At 50.2% G+C, this 25349-nt stretch overlaps 1 protein-coding gene across 8 annotated transcripts in view; it reads left to right on the top strand.

Annotated features, from left to right (window-relative positions):
• SEPTIN6 (septin 6) overlaps nucleotides 1–25349 on the top strand; it is a 63544-nt gene that overhangs the window by 17949 nt on the left and 20246 nt on the right. For all 8 annotated transcript variants that reach the window (XM_044392111.3, XM_048213248.2, XM_044392114.3 and 5 more), the window contains exons 3-5: nucleotides 5861–6056; nucleotides 18544–18730; nucleotides 21656–21817. In XM_044392111.3, the coding sequence (XP_044248046.1) occupies nucleotides 5861–6056; nucleotides 18544–18730; nucleotides 21656–21817 (545 nt within the window). The remainder of the gene's footprint in view (nucleotides 1–5860; nucleotides 6057–18543; nucleotides 18731–21655; nucleotides 21818–25349) is intronic.

Genomic DNA, 25349 nt, shown 5'->3' with positions numbered 1-25349 from the left:
CACTATAATAGAGTGCGTTTTCCTGCTGGTTGGAACACTCAGACGCTTTGCTGATTGCCGTTCTTATTTTTCTAGAGAGTATATGGGGATTCATTCATATTGAGGCTCTGACCACGGCTGAGTTGTATATTTTACTCATTAATATCGTCTAAAATTCTGTTTTCTTTTTTTTTTAAGATTTTATTTATTTATGTGACCCAGAGACAGCCAGCGAGAGAAGGAACACAGGCAGGGGGAATGGGAGAGGAAGAAGCAGGCTCCCAGCAGAGGAGCCTGATGTGGGGCTCGATCCCATGACGCCGGGATCACGCCCTGAGCCAAAGGCAGCCTCTTAATGACTGAGCCACCCAGGTGCCCCTAAAATTCTGTTTTCTAACTAGAGTCGTTCATTTTCTTGGACTCTTTCTATTTCTTCTCCATCCTTAGCGCTCTTTCTTGATCACTTCGTGTAGAAGAGTAACTATGTACCCAGGGACGAGTAGAGAACAGGGAGGCCACTTCTCACTATGGATGACAGGCAGTCGGCTAGGCTCACTCACTGGCTGAATGACTCCCTCCCACACATCAGCTTGGGAACCCAGGAGATGGCGATATGTGCTTCACAGAATCACATGTCATGGGCCTCGGCATTCAGAGCTAGGCCAGCAAGTCTACTCGTGGTGATGATGAGATGCTTTTAGGAGAAGGGTACAAAAGAAATAGAAGCCACGCTGATCAACATGGAGATGCCATCACATCCAATATTAGCACTGCCAAATCGCTCCGATCTTTGGCCGTTGGCCAACTTATTTTGCATAATATTTGATTACTGAAAAATTTCCGCATAAACATATTGGATTCCCTTGGCATTCCTCCCAGAGCTCAGTATGACCTGCAGTGAAGCTGAGGAATTGCGAAGTGACGTGACAGGCCCACCCTCATCAACCTTTCAACTAAGTGCAGTTGGGCGGGTGAATGAGGCTTTAGGAGGGAGGCCACAGAAATCAGAATGGCTCTCCGAGGGCCAGCGGTGTAGTGCAATTGGACCTGGGGACCGTGGGCTCCCCTAGGGCCCTGAAGAGGAGGCAGCCAAGCACAAGGCAAAGTGAGTGGGAGAAATAGTAAACGCTTGTCCTTGAGTTCCCACCCAGGCACAGGACAGCTATAACCGCTTTGGCGTGCACCTGCTGGGGTGAGATGACTCAACTGCCCCAGACCCTTCAAGAGGGGAGGGGTAGGAAGGAGATCCTCTGCCCCAAAGAGTCACCCCCTCTCTTTCTTTCCACACCTACCAAGTCCCAGGAAATCACCCTATTAGCCCCCCTCTTGGCGCTGCGGGTTTGCTCAGTGGAGGCCCCCAGCTGGACTGGGATCCTTTCATTCCCCATCCCTGATCCAAACAAGCCGGCAGCCTTCGAATCCTGCTCTCTGTCTGTTCTCACAACCCTGTCATTGCTCAGAGAACCCACAATTTGGGCCAAGGTCACGAGTGGTTGAGATGGGCTCTCAGGCTGCAATCTCAGCCCAGCCATGGGGCTAGGTGCTGGCACCGGCTTGGCCAAGGGTCCGTAGCTTGCCTGCTGAAGGTGATCTTTTCCCTCGCAGGACTTTCGGTGGCCGTTCCTTCATGCTGACCGCCTGTGCGTAGCTATCAGGTTTACTGCCGTAATGACTGTTCTCAAACGAGTCTGTTTGGGCAGAGACTATGTTCCCCCAAAGGATTTTCTTTTCTTTTCTCGTAAGGCATGTTAAGTGTAACAGAGACCTAAGACGTTTTGATCACAGCATTTTTTATCCGGGTGCTGGGCTACTGACCGTAGAAGTCCAAGCCCCAGCAGGGTGAGTACCCTCCAGCCTGATGGAGGTGTGTGCCTGTGCACACAGTGCACGGTGGGATTGAGAGAGAGAAGGTTTATGAATCCAGAGCCTAATTCATATGTAAGGGTACTGATAAATGGCACCCACAGTTATTATTTTTAGAGGGCTAGGCACATGGGTGTGGGCATATCATGACTCCTCTCGAACAGATTTTCTATGTTGACAATAATTACTGAGGGGGTGATGTTGCCCTCTCCCTCCCCAGCCCCCCCACCCCCAACAAAAACCATAGGCTAATCGCTTAGCTCTGGAAATTGCAAAGATCCCTCGATCCTAGATCTAGTGCAGGAGGCCTCCGAGGAGCCCCTGGAGCCAGCAGGACAAACGTCCTGGGGCCCGTCGCTCTGCACGGCTGGGAAGGAGCTCCGGAGAGATGCTGCGCTCCGAATGTGCCGGCCACAGTAATGCCTGTGAGGAGCGCAGAGCGTCATAACGATAATATTTACTTTGAAGCTGCTCAGGATTCCAGGCTCAACTGGGCCGTGTTGAACTTGGAATAAGACGCACAGGAGAAGCAGATCTGCAAGAGGGTGGGGGAGCCGGCTCCAGCACACCCCTGTGGGCCAGGCTTCGGCAAGGTCAGGAAGGAGCCGAGGGCAAGGTTAGAGAGCCAGCCATGACCTTGTCTCTGTCGATAGGCTCCCTGGAGTTCCTGGAGTGTTTCCTTTTGAACACCTTTTGAACTCGGGAGACGTCTCTCTTGGTGGCTTCCCACGTTTCGGAGCTGGCAGAGACCTTGGCTTCAGGGACCGCGAGCTCCCTGCGGACAGGGATGGGGGCTGTCCTGTTCCCTGTTGTATCTTTAGTCCCTAAAATTGCACGTGGCTCCGACTAGAGGCCCTGCGAACATTTGTCGAAGGCCCAAGTGGCAAGTGGGACACACTGGGGCATACTGGTTATACGTCTGGGCGCCAGTGTCTGACTCAGGGCCCGCTCTGCTACGGATTCCTTTGCGACCCTAGACCAGTTCCTTCGTCCACAGGTTACAGATGAGGAAGGTAAGGTGCAGAGAGACCGGGGAGTGCGGCGAATTCACCCAGCTGGCAAGTAGCTTGGCTGACCCTTCCGTTACTGAAGGACAAATAATAGTACCTACCTCCTAGGTCTATTGTGGGGAACAGGGGAGCTACCGGCACAGCCGTGCCTGGCACATCGTGGCTGCTCCAGAAGCCATCGCTATTATTATGAGTCCAGCCTGTTCGTTTTCTGAGGAAAGAGACCGGGGCCCAGCGAGGGGACCGCTTCTGGCCGGGCATCACCTGGCTGGGCCTCTGCGTCCGCCCTCCCCCACCCCCACCCCCGCTTGCAAGGACTTAATGACACAAGGTGCCAGAAGATTCGGGCGTTTGCAGCAGATGAGGAAAAAGGCTGAGTAGAGAGGTCAACAGTGGATTATCCCAGGGAGTGTAGTTTGAAAAAGCGTATTTCACATTACACGTTTTAAATAGAAATGCTATTTAAAAAACCGGGTGTTTCCAGCATCTTTTCTCCATTAAACAAAGCGAGATGGAATCCTCTGGGCCGGTGGTGACGACCTGAAAAGGGTTAAGAAATCCTGCTGTCTGTCCGAGGAGGGAGGAGGGGAGAGAAATTGACCCCTGGGGACTCCCCAGGTTTCCTGCTGGAATCTGCCAAGTCCCCACCTTCCTGCAGGGGTGTGGAGTCCCCGATGCTGGGCCCAGGGCAGCGTGGGAGGGGGCTGCATCCTCCGCTCAGGCTGGGCCCGTGCCAACCATGAAGAGGGGCCCCTGCAGCCCGCAGGCTCCACACTGATGGCAGAGTGGGACGGGAGCCCTCCACAGCCACGGGACTAGCTCGCTTGCTTCTCTGCCCTCTTCTCATGTTGCATGTGTCATAATTCCCGGGACACCCGCGGGTTCTTTTCTTCCACTCATCATTGGGCATCTAATTTCCACAGCCCTTTGGTGTTGGCAGGCATTCTCGTGGTCATTTGGCCTGCCGCTCCTCCCTGCTGCCCTGCCCTGCCCTGCCTGGCCGGTCTGCATTCCTCCGGCCGGCAAACACAGCAGCCTGGCCCCAGGCCTCTGTGTGCACCTGGGCTAGGCCCTCTGGGGAGTACGGGAAGATGCCCCATCCCTGGCTCTCTGAGGATCCTGGGGATCAGGGGCCCAGGAGCCAGCTCTGGATGCTGGGGAGACAGGGCTCAGCATTCTAGGAGCTGCGGGGTGTTCAGCCAAGAGCTCACGGAAGGGGGGAGGTGGGGATGTCCGTGGAAGGTTCATCAGGCACACACAAAGATGGGCTCGAATGGTGCTGGAATCTCCGCTCCCAGAGGGAAGGTGAGTTAGGGGTGAGGGACCCACCCCCCGTGTTCCCACCTCAGAGGGGCTGGTCCCCTGTGCAACTGAGCTGCACCCCCCCTTGGGCGGGGAGGGGGTGCTACATTCCGTTGCTTGGCCAAGTCTGTCACTTCCCACTGCAAAGGCCCCACCTCACCAAATTTTTCTTGAGACCCAAATACTTCCTGTTCCTTTAGGGAGGGGGAAAAGTTGGGGGGGCCTCTTCTGGGAGAATCTTTGCTGCTAATAGGTATAGCAGACCTTGGCTGGAAACATGATCTGTGTGAGGGACCATTTCCCTGCACCCTGGCAATCCGGCACGTTCGTCAGACCTGGCCATGAACGTTGGCTGGGGGGCTGGGGAGCCAGGCTGAGTTGAATGTTCTTCTTGTTCTCTCGCTCACCAATCTCAACACACACAGAAAGCTCTCATTGGAGACAGAGATTGGAAAAAGCACCTCCTGTTTTCGTCGCTCATTATTCAGGATAAAAGGCAGCGAGATGCAAAGCTAGACACACCCAGAGGGCGGAAGGGGAGGGGGCCATTTGCATTTACACGTTGTACGTCTCCTGCCGGGGACCTGAAGAGCCGGGTGGTCTAGGTATTCAAAAGGCAATCTGGGGGTGATTAGCTACTGAATCCTTTATTCCTGGCATTCCTGAATCGCTTGGTGGGGGGCGGGGTGGAAGCCCAAATACGGTTTGGATCTCTGGAGATGACAAGCCTCTGTAGCGCCCAGCCCAGCTTGTGGCCTCCTGTCACGTTCCTGCCCAACTCCCAGGCCACCAATTCTCCTCCAATGTCTTCTTTCCCTGAAGAGACCCCTTGGCTCCTGGCAGTGGCTTGACCTCCCTCGGGTCTCCCAGGAATGACCTCCAAAAAACCTTCACCGGTCTCCACAGGCTTTCCCCCACTCCTCTCCCTGGTGTGAAAGTCAAGACTTGGAATTCCAATGGTTTAATTTATTAGTATCCCGCAGGCTGTTAGTTAAACAAACAAATGACTGGTTTGTTTGAAATTTAAGGAGAAGAAGAATCTGTGGCCTGTTAACTTCCCTCCCCATTAGCTAAAAATGGCCTCCCCACTGGGAGACACATCCGGGCATGTGCAGAGCACAGTCTGGGCCTGGCGGGGAGGTGAGGTGGCGATGAAAAGGAGAGGATATTTATTTGACAAGGGACCTCTGTCCCTTTCTTTTAAAATCGAAAACAGCCCTTTAATTTTTATTACAAAAGCTATGCATGTTCCACGTAGAAAACTTGGAAAATACACAGAAGCCTGAAGAGAGAAATGAACACCGCACATCACCCCCACCACGCAGTGCTAGCCCTCTGGGTAAGAGTATATTGTGTGTCCTTCTGGACTTTTTCCAGGCGTAACTGCTACCTCTCTAGCACTGCCTGTAACAGACGTTCTTTTTCTGACGATAAAAGCCATGCATCCTCAACCTTCAAATGACACAAAAATAGGAAGACTAAGAGGAAAATTACCCCAGTTCCACTTCCTGAGACGCTACTGTTGAGACGTTGATGCAGTTCCTTTCAGTCTCTCTCACTTACCTGAGTGCCAACAGTCTATCTAGTTTTATCCGCTCTTATTGTGTACGGGCTCCCACGCCAATGAACATACGTCCAAACCATGATGGGGGATGGCTGCATGGCCGTGGCATGAACGGACCATAATTTCCTCTTTTGTTTTTCAGGAGAGACAGGTTTGGGCAAGTCTACCCTCATGGACACCCTGTTCAACACCAAGTTTGAGGGGGAGCCGGCCACCCACACACAGCCAGGTGTCCAGCTCCGGTCCAATACCTATGACCTCCAAGAGAGCAACGTGGGGCTGAAGCTGACCATTGTCAGCACGGTGGGCTTTGGGGACCAGATCAACAAGGAGGACAGGTAAGGAAGGCAATGGGGCCCGGAGGCTGGTGGGAGGAGCTCACCACGGGGTCCTGCCTGGACGTCCTCCCAAAATGGCGCGTGCAGGCCGCAGACACCTCAGGGCTCCGCCTCCGCCCAGGGTCCCAGTTCCCACCAACCATTCCACTCCACGCGCTCTGCCAAAAGAAAGGCGTCTTTCCAGTGTGCGTGGGCGAGGTCTCCGTTCCATGTGGCAGACATGTATTGAGCTCCTTCCTGCCTTGTGCCAGGCGCTGCTATGCCCTGACAATCTAAAAAGGAATGACTTTGTCTCTGCCCTTGAGGCACTCACCGGGGAGACCGGTTTTGAACAAATAAGCTCCATCGAGTGTGATGTGCTTCGGAAAGGACGGGGTACGAAGAGGTGAAGGACAAGTAACAATGAGCACCTAAAGGAGAGGACAGTCAGTTCCATGTGGGGAGGTCAGGGAGGCCTTCACAGAGGAAGTGCCTCCTGAGTGGGCCCTTGAGGGATGAACTCTTTTGCCGGCCAGACAAGGCAACGGAGGGAAGGGCAGCCCAGGCTGGGGGAGCGCTTGTACAAAGGCAAAGAGGTGTAGAAGATGATGGCAGATTCTAGGGATCTGTCGAGTGCAGAAGCGGATTGACTGCGAGCTGATGAAGCTAAAGCTGCCAAGGTCCTGTAACTAATTATTAGTCATAATGTTGTGCTGTCTTTCTGGAGGGCCCTTCTCATTGCATAAGCTTAAGGTCCCACAGTACCCGTGTCTGCCCCTGGGCTGCTGCTTGGCGTGAGTGAGGGGAAGGTAGGCGGAGATGAGCCTGAAGAGGGAAGCAGGAGTCAGATCAGGGGGGCATTTCTAGAATGTGCAGACACGGAGCCATTGAGAGGTTTTATGAAGTAGAATGAGATAGTCTCAGGGCACCTGCGTGGCTCAGTCAGTTAAGTGTCTGCTTTCGGCTCAGGTCGTGATCTCGGGGTCCAGCGATCAAGCCCCGCGTTGGGCTCCCTCCCCGCTCAGTGGGGAGTCTGCTTCTCCCTCTCCCTCTGCTCTTCTCCACCGCTTGTGCTCTCTTTCTCTCTCAAATAAATAAATAAAATCTTTAAAAAAAAAGAATGGGATAGTCTGACTGGCCTTGAAGTAGGTTCTTTGGAAGGGTAGGGGGAGCAGGAAGCCCCGTTAAGAGACTATTGGACCAATTAGGTCGAGGCCAGAGGTAACACAGGTGCTGAGATGGGAAAGAGGAGGTAGGTTTGGTAAATATCGAGTAGGTAGAATCAACAGGACTCTAGACAGAGACTTGGTGTGGGGTCGTGAAGGCAAAAGAAGAATCTAGAAAGAGGCCCAGACTTCTGGCTTTGGAGAGTGGACAAATGGTGGTGGCATTCGGTAGGAAAACTCATATAAGAGAATCACGTTCTAAAAGAACCAGCTGTGTTTTGGACCTGTTGAGGTTGAGCTGTCCGTGGACTACCGAGACCCCTGATGACCTTCGGTGGCAGGCAGCTGAATACACAGGGGTTAGAGGTCGGCAGAGGGTCTGCGCTGGAAATAGCGATTTGGATTATCGAGGTATAGGTGCTATGTTCCAACCGCAGACCCACGTAAGATCACCCGGGCATCGGAGTGCGGGGTGGTGAGCACGGGGCTACAGACAAAAACCTTAGGATGTTAAGTCAGCAGATGGAGCAAATGACACATTCTGGAAAAAGAATGAACAGGAATATGCAGAGAGGTAGGAGGAGAGACTGCAGGGGGTGAGAATGGAGTGTGAGTGAGGGGTGGGGCGGCTCAGACACCGGGATGTGTTGAGGGCTGGGGTCAGGGAGGGGGTCAGGCACCATCCGCATTTAACTAGACGTCACGTGGTTATCACAATGCCCATCTCAGAAAAGGCCATTCATCATTTTAGGCAGTGTCTGCCCATCCTTTGAGGATTCTCTTGCTTCTTAGCTGAACTGGATCCCCAATTCTCCTATTTCTCCCTTGAAGTTCCAACAGCCGTACATTTAGCTTCTTAATAATTGAACTGAACTTTGTTTTTCATTTGAAATTCTAGACGGATACCTCTGCTTTTTATCGCTTTGCGTATTATGCTAATTGTGCTTGGTTGAGAATAAATTGGACCCTGGGGAAAGGGGATGGGTATTTGGGGTCATCTCAGCTGCAGACGGCTCAGGATCTTTTCAATTAAATTTCTCACATTTCTCGGCAACATACATTTAACATATCTGACATTGGAAACGGCTTTGGTAATGACGGTTTGAGAGGACTGAGCTGATACGGCCCCTTAGAGGCTAATCTACTTCCATTACTTTGGTAATATTCTTATTGTTTTTCCTGATTATAAACATGATGCATACTAATACAAAATCAAATAATACAAACTCAAGTAAGTAGAAATGAAAAGCCTCTCAGAAACTGGGCTGGAGAGCAGGGCTGGGGCAAGCCCCAGGGATTCGTAATAAAAAGCAGTGTTTTCTCCATACTGATGGGATCATTTGGGCATAGATACGTGTCAGTATAGCCGCACTGAGGCAGAGCGCCAGAATGCGAGCCTTCACCCACGGTGCGTGGTCTTCTAAGAAGAGCAGTGATTAAGGCCAGACCCTGGGGAAAGCCACTTGTTTAAAAGAGGCAGGAGCATGGGGCGCCTGGCTGGCTCTGTTGGTGAAGCATCTGTCTTTGGCTCAGGTCTTGATCCCGGGGTCATGTTCCCCACCCCCCTTCCGCCTGACTCCCTGCTCAGCAGGGAGCCTACCTCTCCCTCTCCCTCTGCCCCTCCCTTTGGTTGTGCTCTCTCTCTCTCTCTGTCAAATAAATGGATACAATCTTTAAAAAAAAAAAAAGGTGCTGGAGCAAAAGGAACTCAAGAGGGAGACTGAGGACAGGCTGGAAAGAGGTGTGATTGGGAATTTAGGCTTTGGTCTCAGACCGACCTGGGTTCAGATCGCATCTTGCCACTGATTAACCCAGCGATGTGAGACAAGGGTTTTGTGCCGCTCTCAGCCTATTGATAACTAACGCTGTGGCTGGTCCGACCCTTGTGGTCCTTAGGATTGCAAGATGCTCTCAGCAGTAAACATCAGGGAACTTGGAGACCAGAAAGGTTTATTATTCACAGGTCCTGGAAAGCACAGGGCACAGCTGGGACTACACAGTGAGGTCGCAGGGGAGAGAGAGCAGGCGTGAGTCTGGGGTTCTGCTTTTTTTGAGATGGAGGGTTTAGGTCTAGGATTTGGTAGGCTTGCTCTAGAGGGGAGAATTTATTTATTTATTTATTTATTGGTTTTTATTTATTCACTTGAGAGACAGCGCATGAGAGAGAGAGCACACAGGCCGGGGGAGGGGGAGGGTAGAGGAAGAGGGAGAAGCAGACTCCCCACTGAGCAGGGAGCCTGACATGGTGCTCCATCCCGGGATCCCACGATCATGACCTGAGCCAAAGGCAGACGCCCGCCCAACCGACTGAGCCACCCAGGTACCCCTAGATGGGTGAATTTAAAACATCAGAAGGAGAATTTAAAGCAGCGGAAGAGAAAAAAACAAGTGGCCCAAACGGTCCCTTAGGGAAGTCAACCAAGATTTCTGAAACAAAGGAGCCCCTCGGGGGCGGTGGGAGGATGGAGGGCTGACTCTTTACCTTTAGGTGGCTGGCAGTGTGTTTATTCGAGATAGTCAGTTGTCTTTGAAGTGGATGCCTCGGCCATCAAACTTAAATCAGGCACTTGCATGGCAAAAAAGGAAAACCAACTCTCAGAACTTGCATTGTAAGACACTTAAATTCTCTATGGCTCAGTTTTCTCACCTATAAAGTGGGGATGATGATAATACTAATATCTACCCTAGAGGATTGTGGTGAGGCATACTTGACATTTCTGGTATATGAAATGCTTCAACAGTGCCAGGCACAGGGGCACCTGCGTGGCTCAGTCGGTGAAGCGTCTGCTTTTGGCTCAGGTCATGATCCCAGGCTCCTGGGATCGGCCTGGGTCAGGCTCCTTGCTCCACAGGGAGCCTGCTTCTCCCTCTCCCTCTGCTGCTCCCCGCCACTCATTCTCTCTCTCTCTCTCAAATAAATAAATAAATTCTTTAAAAAAAAAAAAAACACTGCCTGGCACAGAGTAACTAACGAACAGAAGATACTGTTATGATGATGACTTTTATTGGTAGAAGAGTCAAGGGAGAGTTGTGCTGTGTAGCATAACGGAGGCAATGATAAATGGACCTGAAAAATATCCGTTGGGTGTGGCAACATGAAGGTCATGAATACACCAAGGAATAATAATTCCAGGGAAGCTGTGGTTGGAAGCTAACTTGCCATGAGTGAATGGAAGGTAAGTAAGTAAAGGCATCAGAATAACAAAAAGAGCAACAGGACAGAGAAGTGAGACCAAGATCAAGTTCGTGTTTACGCGGGAATTTGGCATATGTAAGTCAGCAGGGAAAGAATGGACTGTTCAAGAAACTGTGCTGGGAAAATAGGCCATCCATTAGGAAAAAATAAAATGAGACCGTCCCACACAAACACTAGTCACAAAAATAGATTCCAGATGGATTAAAAACAAATTCTAAAAATATAAGGAGAAAATATAGGAGAATGTTTTTATAGCTTTAGGGGTAGAGAAGGTTTTTCTAATCGTGACACAAAAATCCCAAAGCCATATAAGAAAAGATCGACAGATTTAAACTTATTAAAATAAAAAGAAAACCTTTTGCAAACTGAAAGATGCTCTTAACAAAAGTAAAGAAACTACAAATAGAAGATATTTGCAACCTATATTACAAACAAAGGATTTTTCTAAATTGTAAAGAGAGCTTCTACAGTTCAATGAGAAATAAACAGGTAATTGACAGAAGGGGGGAAAATGGAAATTGACAACTAACATACCAACAGATGTTCATCTAATGTCACCAGTGATTAGGGAAGTGCAAAAGGAAAAATGGAATACTTTTTATCCATCAGATTTGCAAAAATAAAAGATAAAAGTACAGTGGCTGCTAACATCGGCTAATTTCATTCATGTTTCTGGCAATGTAAATGGGTACAGATGTTTTAGAGGGCAGATCTGGTGGGACCTATTAAAATTCTTAATGTGAACACCTTATGATCCAGCAGTTCCACTTTTAGGAATACAGCCGAGAGAAACAATTGCACAAGTTCATGAAAAACACACAGAAAGGATGTTCACTGCAACACTGGATATGGAATAAAAAATTTTTTTAAACAGCTGAAATTTCCACCAATAGAGCAACACAATGAGCTATGGTGCAACCGTACCATGCAATAAATACATTTGGCAGTTTAAAAGAATGCAGATCTGTGTGCACTCACGTGGGTGTGTTATTAAGTGAAAAGAAGGGTTGCAGAATGATACACAGATCATGATGCCATTTGCATAAATCCACCCTTCCCAATGAAACACCAAACACCCCTCCATATAAATACATAGAAAAAGACCTTCAAGGTGAACCAACAAACTGAAAATAGTAGTTACCTCTGAGGAGGGGAGCATAAGTACACGTATGGGTTATGCAATTAAGAATAAATTTTAAACAAGAATGAAGTCTTAAAAAAGGAAGCAGATAAAGTGGGTGTAGACCGCTCATTTAAAAAGCTTTCCTGAACTGGGAAAAAGAGATAAGGCAGTGTGTAGAGGGAGGGAAAGAGGTCAGGAGCGACTTTTTTTTTTTAAGTTTATTTGTTTTTTGTAGTAATCTCTACACCCAACGTGGGGCTCGAGCTCATGACCCCGAGATCAAGAGTCGCATGCTCTTTGGACTGAGCCAGCTAGGCACCCCCAGGGGTGATGTTTTTGAGGCTGAGAGAGAGGATGAGGGCTTGAACAGGAGCAGAAGCTTCTAGGACAGAGAGGAGGAGGCAGGTATAAGAGAAAGAATCCACGACATCCAGTAGCCAGATTGGCGTGGGGGATCTAGTTCAGTTGATAACATTATACTAAATGCCAACTTTGTGCCTGATACGGTGTGAGGTGCCAGGAATACTAAGAAATAAGGAAGCTGTAGTTTAATGGAAGGGACTAATACGGAGCATACAAATTCTACGTAATGTAGTGAGTACCATAACAAAGGCACATGGAGAGAACTGTGGGGAAAAGAAAACGTAGCAATTGGCAGAGCCCGGTGGGAGTGTAAGGTGGAAACGAGGTGGTCAGGAATGACTGAGCTAAGTCTTGAAATCTTGCAGGATGCGCCCAAGTTAGCCAACCGGCATACTGTGGGTATTCAGTACCTATTTGCTGAATGAATGAAATACACGTTGATGGCAAAAATAAAATTTAAAAAATACCTCTAAGGTTTATATCTTTCAAGACCAAACATATCCATTGAATGTGTTAACGAGGATGCCGATGAGAGTAGAAAACAGTCTACGATGTGTTAGGAGTGAATGAGAATGAATGAATGAATGAATAGATTATTTTTTCCAAAATATCTCCATTTATCCATTAAATATTTATTGAACTTCTGTTATATGCCAGGCTCTGTGGTAGGTGCAGAAGACAAACTCTATTCCTAAGGGAAGAAAAGACCTAGGGCAGTGGTTGGGGAGAATGCATGGTTGAGGGGGATTGAGTTGAGGAAGGATCTTTCTTTTGAGATGAGGGGAGACTTCAGCATGTTTATAGGTTGAGGAAGAGTCAGTAGGGGGCGAGGAGCTGATAGCTGAAGCAAGATTCTCAAAGAGCCTGAAAGGAATGAGAGCGAGTTCACAAAGGGTGATGATAGAAGGAGGTTGGGAAGGACTGATTGAGTTTTAGAGAGGAGGGAGTGAGGCAGGAAGTTGAACCGGTGTGAGGCTAGTGGCCCCAGTTTTGTTGGTAATGTAGGAGGTAAGACCATCTCATGAGAGTGAAGATATCACGAGTAAGTTTTGGAGCTTGAGGAAAGTAGTGAAAGTTTGGAATGGTCAATGAAGGCAATGGGAAGGGAGCCAGTCAAGGTCAAGTAAGGGGATTGTCCTGCTCTATCTGAGGTTGGAGGCAATGGTTTTGGGTGCCAAGACTTCTGTGATGGCCTCTAGCTAACTTCAACAGCAGTGGTGTGGGGAGCAGAGGGCAGACCCTGAAATGTATTCATCACACAATTTGCTGGGCCGGGAGGGTGGAAGGCAAGGGCATGGTGGAGATGAAAGTGTTGATAAAAGAGTGGTTCAGGTAATCAGTTTTGGGGTTCAGCTGGGCCCGAGAAGGGGATGAGGCCAGTGAGGGGCTGATAGCCTATGAGACAATAGAGAGGTCAAGGTACCCAAGGGTTCTGTGAGGTGAAAGGTCAGGTTTAGGAGGATCCAATGTGTAAGAGGGTTGGAAAGATGAGAGGTTGTGGCCAGAGAGCGGGGAGTTAGAGAGAGGATGTGTTGGGGGGAAGCTGATCAGGCCAATGGCAAGGTGTGTCGGTGGCTGAAGTAGAGGGAGCCCGAAGGTTGTGGAGTGTAGACAATCAGGGAATAAAGAGGCTGAAGGTTGATGGGTTGTCTACGAGCACACTGCCATCACCCAGAATGGAGAGAGAAACCGCGTGGGTCAGGTGCCACCAGAAGACGATGGAATACGTCTCAAATGAAGAAAAGGTTTTACACTGAGGTAGAGGAGGAATGATCTAGAAGTGGCACTGGGGAGCTACACGAGTGCCCATTCCACTGACCCCAAGGCACACAGGTTGTGGGAGAATGAGTAGCCTACTCCGGAGAGGGCTGCTGGGTAATGATGTCCTCAGGGTTGTGGTATCCTTGCGGGGGGCAGGGGGAGGGATTAGGTTTCCATTAGGGCAAGAGGTAGGCAAGTTCTGTGGAAAGGAAGATGACAGAGGCCAGTGCTGCTTAAACTTTCATGTTGCCTACAAGCCCCGGAGGCTCTCGAGAAGACAGAGACTCCGATCCTGTAGGTCTAGGTTGGGGACCGGGGATTCTGCATTTCCAACAAACCCACACGTCTGGCTTTGTTCCTGTAAACCTGACCTTGTGCCTCCTTGGTTTTGCTGGCCGAGATGCTGTTGCTCAAGCACGGTGTCTGTGACCAGGCCTTGTGAGTTTCCAGTGGGGGAGGGGTGCTCGGATGGCTGTGGCTACACAGAGGACCGACCGTGGGAGAGGAAAGAGACTGGGATGACCTGGAGGTGTCTAGGAAGCATGAGTGGAGGGTGGTGACCACTGCAGCCGTGGGAATGAGCGAGAGCACCCAGGGATAATGCGTGGGCAACGTGTAGAATGACGGCAAAAGATGGGTCCGGGATGGAACCTTCGAGACAGGCCAAGATTTAAGGTGAGTGAGAAAGAAGAGTTTTAGACGCAGGAGATACTGGCGGCAGTGAAGCCAGAGGGCAGTGTTTCAAGAAGGGACTGGTCAACAGTGTCCAGAAAGATGACAATTGAAAAGTGCCTGCTGAGAGGTATAATCATTAGTTTTTTATAATGTGACTGTTTAAGAAACCCAAGGTAATCAATCATCTTGAAAACAATTCTAACGAATACCAGTTCAGTTAGGTAGCCAGTTTCAAAAGAGACACGAAGAAAACCATGGACTTCTTATCAACCGACAATAACTAGCTAGAAAACATTATGGAACAGAAGACCCCGTTCACAGTAAAAACCCCTTACTCTATCCTGCCCACAGACCCTATGTGATCTGTCCCCTGCTCCCTCGCTTACTTCATCTTTTACTGTTCTTGGTCCCCCCCTTTTTTAAAGTAGACTCCACACCCAGCCTGGGCCCAGTGTGGGGCTTGAACTCACGACCCTGAGATCAAGAACTGAGCTGAGATCAAGAGTCGAATGCTTAACCAACTGAGCCACCCAGGTGCCCCTGTTCTTATTTTTAAAAAGGTGAAATTCACACAACATAAAATGGACTATTTTAAAGTGAACAACTTAGTGGCATTTAATACATTCACAATGTGGTGCGACCGTCCCCTCTGCCTCGTTCCAAACATTGTCATCGCCCCAAAGGAAACACTGAGCACTAACTCCCCACTCCCCTTGTTCCCCAGGAACCACTATTCTCTTTCCTTTCTCTGTGACTCTGGCTCTTCTGGGCACCTCCTGTACGTGGAATCATACAGTATTTGTCCTTTTGTGTCCTTTTTTGTCCTTTTCACTTGAACGGTGTTTTCAAGGTTCATCCCTGGGGTAGCACGCATGAGACTTGTCTTCCTTTTAGAGACTGCGTAATAGTCCATTGTCTGGATCTCCCACATTGTGTGGAGCCAGTCGTCACTTGATGGCCACTGGGCTGTTTTCACCTTCGAGCAATTGTGAATAGTTCTTTCCTGCACTAGGTCCCAGCAACCTTGCCTTCTTCCTATTGCAAACCTCCTCAAGCTCATTTCTCCCTCTGGACCGTTACCTTTCTTATTCCTCTCTGGAATGCTCTTCTCCTAGATTCTGCCATGGCTCTCTTATTCCTGACTGTGCAGCTTAAAGTTCACGTTGTCAGGGAAGCCTTCCTGGTCACTTTTTATCCCCATTATTGACAGGAATAAGAAGTAGTGTCCAGACCAGAAATTGGTTTTTTAAAATATTTTTTTAAAAGATTTTTATTTATTTGTTTGAGAGAGATCATGGGCAGGGGGAAGGGCAGAGGGGGAGGGAGAAGCGGGCTCCCCACTGAGCAGAGAGACAGTCCATCCATGGTGGGGCTCGATCCCAGGACCCTGAGATCATGACCTGAGCTGAAGGCAGATGGTTTACCGACTGAGCCACCCAGGCGCCCCAGACCAAGAACTGTTTTGTGCCTTTGGCCTCCTTAACAATCCATTGAGGCCTATGGACTCATTCTTCAAATAACGGTTTTAAATGCCTAAAATATGCCCATTATACTAGAAATACACTTCCCAAAATATTTTCAAATTGTGATTTGTCAAAAGGACAAATACTGTATGATTCCACTTCCAGAAGGACATAAATCCCTGTCCTTCTTTATTAGTTCCTGAAGTAATATCTACACGCAGCCCTAATAACTATCATAATTTAGAAGGTGTGTAAGTATAAATGCTATTTTGAGATATTTGCAACAACTGTAATAGGAAGCAAAAATATCGGTGATTTCTATTGACTGTGAAATCGCAGGTACTGCTAAAATTACTGTAGATTGTCACCTGCATTTGTACCTGAAGAAACCGCTAAGCTTCAGTGAGAGCTCAGTGAAAACAATGTGGTTCTTTCCTATCCAAGTTCATGGTTCCTGCGAATTCTCTCCATAGACCCCTTGGAAGTCTGTGGAGCCCAGGTTAAGAGCTCCTACCCTAAATTGTGAAAGACAAACAGTAGTGACAAGGAGGGGTGGATTATGTTGGAGCTGGGTTTTTTTTTTTAAGACTTTATTTATTTGAGAGAGAGGGTGTGTGCGTGCATGCACGCATGAGCAGGGGGATGCAGAGGGAGAGGGAGAGAATCTCAAGCAGACTCCCTGCTGAGTGCGGAGCCCTTCGCGGGGCTCGATCTCACGATCCTGAGATCACGACCTGAGCTGAAACCAAGGGTCAGATGCTCAACAGACTGAGCCACCCAGGCGCCCTGTAGAGCTGAGTTTTTGTAGCAGATGGAAGAGATTGTAGGAGGCCAGGGTATAATGCGCCAGAAGAAAGCTGCCTTCGCCACCCCTCCATGGAACTTGGGTGCAAGAGATGTTGAAATTTCCAGCTAAGAAGGTATATGAGGGAAGCCCCGTCTTCGAAGGGGAGTCAGGTATTACCCAGGACAAGGAAACATTTATGCAGAGACCGCCTGTGGGAGTAAGGGGTTTGGTTTCTCATGGACGGGGTGGGGGGCGGTGAGCACAACAGAGTGGGGTGGAATCCTGACTATATTCCAGATAACCACGCTGGACACCGAGGATACACAGACGAGTAAGACAAAGATGAATCACCCATTATGACCGGTCTAAACCCAGGGCTGTCGGTTGATTGGCTCGTTTGGCTGGTCTGATCCAGAGCCGCCTAAGGGTCTGAGGCAGCAGCAGAAAGATAGGCCCAGGGTATCACCAGAGATTGGTGATAAAAAAAACTCAAAATGCACTCTTTTCTTTCCTCCTTTGGTTCCTTTTGCAGAATAAAAAAATGAAGTAAAAAAAAAGTTATGTAATGGAGAAAGCAAAAAAAAAAAAAAGCTAGCAGTGCCATGATTCGATAATTCAAATGAGCCAATCATCCAAAAATTAGAGAAGTCAAAGGGGTGCATCCCCCACACTTGCTCCTAATTCTTCAGGAACCTTCTAAGGATCTTTGACACCAAGAGATTCTTGGATGCTGTTACCCTTCAGAATGATGTTTGACTCAGCGAGATCAAAGGAAGAAAGGGGGAAAAAAGGATTTTATTTTTGGAATTTTCTCTGGGGCTCCAGAGATACCTTGCACCTGGATCTCTCCTCTGTATGTAGCTCTCAGAATCTAGGATTTGGGGATTTTTTTAAGCCATTTTCCCTTCTCTACCACGGGGATCCCTTTGATCATGTTTCTGTCTGGCAGTGCTATCGGCAAGCTCGCTGCTTGGTCTTGAAGGCAGGAAGCCTTGGATGGCGAGGCAGCGGACAGATGGGGTGATGAGAGCAGAGGCAGAGCTGAAGCCACGCTGACCTAGTTAGAGCAGACGGAGGCTGCAGGGGTGGCAGGAACTGCCCGGGAGAGAAGAGAGAAGCTTCCCGGGACAGGGAGGAGCAGAGGACTGGCTCTGGTTTAAGACGCCCTGGCAAGACTTGGGGTCATAAAGGGGATTTTGCCTGGAGACTCAGTGAGCTGGGTGTGCGTGTGTGGGAGGGGGGAGATCTCTACCAAATGTTGTCAATGTGCTTAGATTTTAAAGTCACACTCTTGGAGGAAATGAGAACCAGAAAAATATGTGGACCTTAGGGGAGCCATGTGGGCTGTCCCATAAATCCAGCAAGACTGAGCGGAACCCAGAGTGTTCTGACAACTTTCCCCCGCGGTGGGTCAAGGAGAGGTCCCGGCCACCACCGGGTTCCCAGCTGTCACACTAGGCACTGGGGGTGGAGGGCGGGAAACCGAGGAAACACAGACTGGGAACCAGCCCGAAGCATGATCAACCCACCCGCAGATACCCCATGGGGACGAGACTAGTGCCCTTCGTGGCCTCCGCCCCTCAGAGGGACACAGCGTATTTGAGGGGACAGTAATCCTTGTGAAGCGAGAGTAAGCGATCTGATAGCATTATTATCATTTTTTGTATACTCCGGGGTCACAGAAGGGGTTTTTGGCAGAAGTGGGGAAGACCGTGTGGAAGAGGAGGGGGACATTCCATGGCCCTGAGGTCTGGGAGGGCAGGACTGGGGTGAGAAGAGAGAGGCGGGCATTCCAGAGCCAAGCTGTGCCCAGAGGCCGAAGTTCGGCCAGCCCGTCGAAGGGAGCTGGAGGAACCCAGCTGCATGGGGAGAGCCAGATGACCCAGGGCATTTTAAACTTCGAGAAGGGACTGTACCGAAAGCCCAGGTTTGCAAGCGGTCCAGCCACGTCCCTGCTCTCCCTGCCCTGCCCAGCTACAAGCCCATCGTGGAATTCATCGACGCCCAGTTCGAGGCCTACCTGCAGGAGGAGCTGAAGATCCGCAGGGTGCTGCACAGCTACCACGACTCCCGAATCCACGCCTGCTTGTACTTCATCGCGCCCACGGGCCACTCCCTGAAGTCTCTGGACCTCGTGACGATGAAGAAGCTGGACAGTAAGGTACGGAGGCAGGGCCGAGGGCGCGCGGGGGGCGGGATGCACCGGGACCACGCTTATTGGTCTCGCGGGCCACGCTGGTGCCAGACTCCAGGAGACGCTCTGTGGCCTCCTCATCCTCTCCTTCATTCCCTGTCCCTCCGGAAAGATGGTGTCATTGATCCAGCACCTGCGTCGTACACCTTGTGATCCGTTTTCCCAGCGCTGGGCACGGGTCTGCCCTGAGCCATCTTTCTGCCCTGATCGCTCTGGGGGTTAAGGGTGACTGCAGGCAAGATGGCTGCCAGGGCCTGGGCACGCAGCCTTTGGCAATGGAAAGGTGTTTTTTCTTTGCCCCAGGATTGACTGTTCTCGAACAGGCAAACTGGACTTTGAAGGAGGTTATTTTTATTATCAATAAGAATTTTAGTAACAGCAGCTAATGTTTGTTAAATCCTCATTCTGTGCCACTACTGTGCAAGCACCATCTGGAGTATCTCCTTGAATTCTCACAACCCGCTGAGGCAAACACCGTCATTATCCCCCACTTAGCGGACACAGAGGCTCTAAGAGGTTAAGGGACTTGCCTGTTGTCATGTAGCTAGCTTCTGGCAGAGGCTAGATTCGAACTCAGATCCCTGGCGCCACATTCTGTGGCCTCCATTCCTGAGAAAGATGGCTGTGGGAATCGGTCGTGTCCTGCTGTAAAAGGAACTGAAAAATGTAAGTCCCACACCAGATAGACATCAGACAAGGGTTCTTCCTGTGAAAGGATTGTTTGCTGTACTAAAGAATTGATGCGGGATTCCTTAAAAAGCCGAACACATTTCCCCCTAACATTGCCTATGTGCCTGGCACTGGGTTGAGTACGTTATAGACATTATTTTATTTCATCCTTCCAAGAATCCAGTGTGGTGGGTACTGTTATTCCCACTTCCTCATGAGAAAACTGAGGCACAGAGAGCCAAGTAGCTTTCTCCAGGTTGGACAACTTGTAAGGGGTCTGTGATTTGGACCTGGCTCGCTCTGACTCCAAGGTATTTTATTTTATGAAATTCTAATTTATATGCGTTATTTAGTAGCCTATCCGTGAGAAAAACTGACATTCAGCTCAAATCAAAATAGGAGCAGTTTTTTCTTTTTCTTTTTCTTTTTCTTTTTTTTTGCAGCCATGAGCTCACCACCCAGGAGTACCGGCTGCGGCAGAAATGTCGCTATGCCCTGCATGTCCTGTATAGGGCAGCAGAGAGCCATGCGCCGGTGGCCCGGTGGGTGGGTGGGGTTAAGTTAAGCAGCCTGTGGCATAGGCTCGTCGTGTGTCCATGGGGACACGGTGAAAAGTGACGAGGAGAATTGGCTCTGCCCGTCTTCCCCCTTGGCAAAGGCTCTGACCCGCCCCCCTCCTGCAAAGACTTCAAAGAAGGCACCTGCAGGGCTCAATCTTTGACCCGGTGCACGTAAAACGGGCGGCAACCTTTATGGGTACTCGGCAGGCAACGCGTAAAGCGGGCAGACGGCGGCCTCCGAGTGTCGAGCTCCTTCCCAGGCCCAAGCACTATGGATGACGCCCCACAGCAGTCTGCTGGCGGCAACGCCTCTGCTCCCCCGTGAACGTGAGCTCGGGTGTGCTCTGTCCCACGAAGGCGTGGGCGGGGCACAGTTCTTCACCCTCCCGCAGCAGAAGCCTTGTCTCTGCTTGGAGTCATTTCAAGGAGCAGGGTTCAGGTGGATTAACTTTGGGGTGGCGTTAGGCCTTTGTCCTGCTGTCTGAAACTGGGCATATATGCCTGCTTGCTTTGTGCAGAAATTAATCACGAGGGGCGCCTGGGTGGCGCAGTCATTAAGCGTCTGCCTTCGGCTCAGGGCGTGATCCCCGCGTTTCGGGATCAAGCCCCACATCAGGCTTCTCCGCTGGGAGCCTGCTTCTTCCTCTCCCACTCCCCCTGCTTGTGTTCCCTCTCTCGCTGGCTGTCTCTCTCTGTCAAATAAATAAATAAAATCTTAAAAAAAAAAAAGAAATTAATCACAAAACTCAGGCAGTCAAACTCTTTTTTGCATGAAGTGTCAGATCACACTGGTAACTGAGAGGGTCTTCTTCATCCAGCTGGGTTGGTTCATAAGTTTGCTGCCAGAAAGGGGGGCCAGGTGAGCTCCTTCGCTGAGCTCTGCCCTGCCTCCCCTCCCTGCCATGGCCCATGGGGGTGGGTCCGTAACACGCTGGGGCTAGCCTGCACCAGATCGGTTGGGCCAATTTACTGTTAACAAGGAGTGGCCACCTCCCCTCCTTGTCAGCCACAGATTCCCAACGGTCCTCTTTCTGCTCGGAATCACCCAAGCAGTGATCTCGGTATTAAGATATCACACAGCCCATCAGTTTGGAGCTGAGCTGGTTAAGACTCTGGATTTATTGATTTTTTTTATTTTTTAAAAGATTTTATTTATTTATTTGACAGAGAAAGACAGCGAGAGAGGGAACACAAGCAAGGGGAGTGGGAGAGGAGAAGCAGGCCTCCTGCTGAGCAGGGAGCCCAATGCGGGGCTCGATCCCAGGATCCTGGGATCACGACCTGAGCTGAAGGCAGACGCTTAACAGCTGAGCCACCCAGGTGCCCCAAGAGTCTGGATTTAGGAAGAAGGCTAAACTTGGATCTGGAGCCCAGTTCTGCTACGTACCTGCTCTGTGGCCTCGGACAAGTTACTTAGCCTCTCTGTGCCTCAGTTTCTCATTGGCAAAATGAGAGGAGTGTTGTCAGGATTAATTGTGTTAATCCACGTAAAGCGCTTTGTCCAGTATCCAGCGCTTAGTAAGCAGCACCCACTGTCATTTATTATGTTGTGATTTGGCTACAGAGGTGGCCAGTCCTGGGCCGTTTGGGTTGAGCTGGTGGAAGTCCTCTGTCGCGCTGCTTTCGGTTGCAGATTATCCGGCTTTGCTCCTCCCTCCCCCAGGTGAACATCATCCCCATCATTGCCAAATCAGATGCCATTTCGAAGAGCGAGCTAACGAAGTTCAAAATCAAAATCACCAGCGAACTAGTCAGCAACGGGGTCCAGATCTACCAATTCCCTACAGACGACGAGTCAGTGGCAGAGATCAATGGAACCATGAACGTGAGTGGGAGCACAGGGGTTCAACTTTCTGACCATTTGCTGTTTATTTTTATTATATTTTTTCAAAGATTTTATTTATTTATTTTTTCGAGAGAGCGAGAGAGCACGAGCAGGGGGTCGCGGCAGAGGGAGGGAGAAGCAAGCTCTGCATTGAGCAGGGAGCCAGATGCGGGGCTTGATCCCAGGACCCCGGGATCATGACCTGAACTGAAAGCAGACACTTCACCGACTGAGCCACGCCAGCGCCCCTATTTTTATCATTATTTTTATTTTACAAACTGGTCGTCGAACATCACCATCCATTTTAGTGAGGTCAAGCCCATCATCTGAATCTCAGTGTTTGTGAGGAAGAATCCAGAACCCAAACAGCTCCTCTCCCTTAGTGTTGGCTGCTTCAAAGCCTCAGAGATGCAGAGATTGATAGCAGAGACTGAGAGAGGGACAGGCCAACTTCAGGAAGAGTCTGGGGGGGGGGGTTCGGACCTCCCCTTCCACCCTCCTTTTTGATGCTGCTTCAGTCTAAGCTAGCCCCCCTGGGACTGCCAGAAAGGCAAACAGTCTTCCTCTCTGACCAAAACAATGCCATGACAACCCACAGCAGAAAAAGTTGGCGGGCTTCCGGGGCTCCAGGACAGTGCGTACACAGATCATCGAGGCCTCTACCCCCGGGGGGAGTAATGACATATAGCCTCTGATTTTTCTGGTGACTAGAGAAATGTTATTTTTAAAGTTTCAGGGTGATGCTTTGCTTTATTAAGTGTGAATGAATAAAAAAAAAAAAAAACCACCCCGACTTGCCATCTTTCCAGTCCTTTCCCACTCCCCCCCCCGCCCCCCGCCACTAGAGGAATGAGTAATGAGCAAGGCGGGGAGTCAAACATTTCCTCATGCTTCTTTACAACGTGTTGATGCTGTTGCTGCGAAATCTTCAATGTTGTGATTTCAAGGAGACAGCTAATAGCTTTCAGAAAGCCTCTGCTTTGGGAACAGATTTTTTTTCTCTCTCTCTTGAGAGGCATCAGTTTTTCCTAATGACATAATGCCCGGTTATAGCCAAACTCAGGAAAGCCTGGTAATAAAAGCCATTTTTAGAAGACTTTCCAGCTGCCGCCGCCCCTGAATTATCATTATGGTATCAGCTGCTACCTCCTAGAATTTGGCCAACAAATTAGCATAGCGGGGCGGCGAGTCATCGTCTCCGCCCGCCGTGCCGCTCAGCGGTACACCCGAGATGTGTTGGTTATGAGAAGTCCCTCATCATCTTTGACAATCTGGCCTAAGAGTAAGGCTACGTGGCTTGGGGTGGGTGGAGTCCTAGCCTCTCTGACCCATCATGAGCGTGAATAAAGGGGGAACAGAAAGATGGGCCCTTATCCTCTCGAGCAGTCAGGGCGTTTCGATGGCAACCAGGCTTCGCCAAGATGAGAAAACCTGAAAGGGGGCTTAGCCTGCAGAAAAAGGGGAACCTAGAGAGAAGCGTCATGTGGTGTCACTGGCACGATGTCTGGAAGCGCTTAGTCACCTCAGAGCATCGGGCCCCATAGATACCTTCAAACTTGGGTTCCCCTACATCGCCAGGTAGCTTTCGGGCTTGTGGTTTGCTTTGCTAAGAATTAATAGGGGAAAGAGTTCTCAGCCGTCTCGAGGTGGCGTCCAAAAACGACAGCGCATTACACTGTGAACCAGGAATAACAGTCATTTTGGGCTCTGCTCTCAGCTCAGCTGTGCCCTCCTGCTTGAACCTAGGGTAGGCTCAGCCTTAGGGTTGGAAACTTCTCGTGCTGTGAAGCAGCAGTTCTCAACCATGCTGTTTTGGCTGGGAGGCGGTTCTGGGTCCTTTCTTCCAACAGTCCAAAGTGTGCTGGCGTTTCACTTTGAAAAACTAAATTTGAGTGGATTTAGGGCTATCCCTGAATTGAGTGGATTTAGGGTTATCCCTATAATAACATCACTCAACATTCCCTGACATTCCACTGTGCTTTTCTGAGTGGGGAGGAGTGTGGCTGGCATTGGGCATGCCTGCGGGAGAGGGGCATGTAAGCGAACGCCGCATGTTACCTCTTGTGTTGGGGAAAGGGCGGGGAGCCGCTGCTATAACATACGTAGGCGGGTTTGCTTCGCCTGTCACCTGAACAACTGTGTCAAAAGTCCCCAAGGTCTTCAGACAAATTGTGGCATACGAAGCCGCGTCAATCAGAACACCCGGGCTTGGGTGGTAGGAAGAATGGGGGCTGGCCTTTCAATTCTGGCTCTGGCTCTAGCCCCACAGCCTCAGCCACCCCAGCCAATTGTCATGGGGACTGGATTGGAAGAAGTGGAAGGAGCCTCCTGCCCAAGTGGAGAAGAGTGGCCAGTCATCCTGCCGCCCCCCACTAGGGATTTCCATGGCGGGGAAATAAGACTAATGAGGTCACAGCCTCCCCCTTAGCCTATGGGTGGGTCTGAAAAACAATGTCCGATTGGGGGTCGGCAAGAGAAGGGAGTGAGCGGTATTGTTGCACGCATCTTCAACCCGTGCCCTGATAACTCTCAAGGTTGTAGACTTCAATTCTAAAAATTGCTATGTCGGGAGGAAGCCACTCGCGATCGGGTTATTATCAGACAAGGAATGAACAGTGCTGACCATCTCTATTTCACCAGACTGAGGAGAACGGTCATCCAGCCTCCCAGCTATAACGGATGTTCTGGAACTGAAATAGACCAGTTCGTGCCAATGGGATCATCCAACACTTCAAAATATATTGAGAGGAATTTTTAAAAAGATTTTATTTATTTGTTTGACAGAGAGGGCACAAGCAGGCAGAGTAGCAGGCAGAGGGAAAAGGAGAAGCAGGCTCCCTGCTGAGCAAGGAGCCCGATGCGGGGCTCGATCCCAGGACCCTGGGATCATGACCTGATCCGAAGGCAGCCGCTTCACTGACTGAGCCACCCAGGCACCCCTATACTAAGAGGAATTTAAGGTAGATACGAGACAGGAAAGGTAGTGAATCTGAGAACAGACTCCCAAGAGGAGGCTTGAGAGTGTCTCTCGGAGTTTTCGGAGGCTGGACATCTGATGCCGGGGCGGGGGGGGGGGTGCACATCTGCGCGTGTTTCAGGGGCAGCCCTGTCCTGCCGCCAGCAGTCTCCTCCCTGGGCCCACACCTGCAAAGTGTCACCCCCGGGAGCGTGATTGCTTGGAGCGCGTACCATCTCCCTGCTCTGCTCGACTCTCTCCTGGTCCTTAAAAGCCACCCATCTCTCAAGAGCAGCGGAATGAGGGCTGGAGCCCGGCCCCACGATTTCCTGCCCTTCAGGGTTAGCTTTTTGCCATTTAGCCATGAGGCAGAGCGCCGGCTGCTGCGGGTGGCGGGGAGGGCCCGGCGGCTAAAGCTCGGTGGCCTTACTGCTCCCTGGCAAGATTTGGGCCCAGGAGTCTGGGACCTGGGCAAGTCATTTCCCCCAGATCACGAGTAGGGTGTATGAGAACCGCTCCGTAGCGCTCTGGCGAGAAGCCAACGAGAGCTTCCCGGCAGCACCCAGAAAAATTCCG

The sequence above is a fragment of the Ursus arctos genome, chromosome X, assembly GCF_023065955.2.
Source record: "Ursus arctos isolate Adak ecotype North America chromosome X, UrsArc2.0, whole genome shotgun sequence".
Lineage (NCBI taxonomy): Eukaryota > Metazoa > Chordata > Mammalia > Carnivora > Ursidae > Ursus > Ursus arctos.
This window is presented reverse-complemented; position numbering and strand designations above follow the sequence as displayed.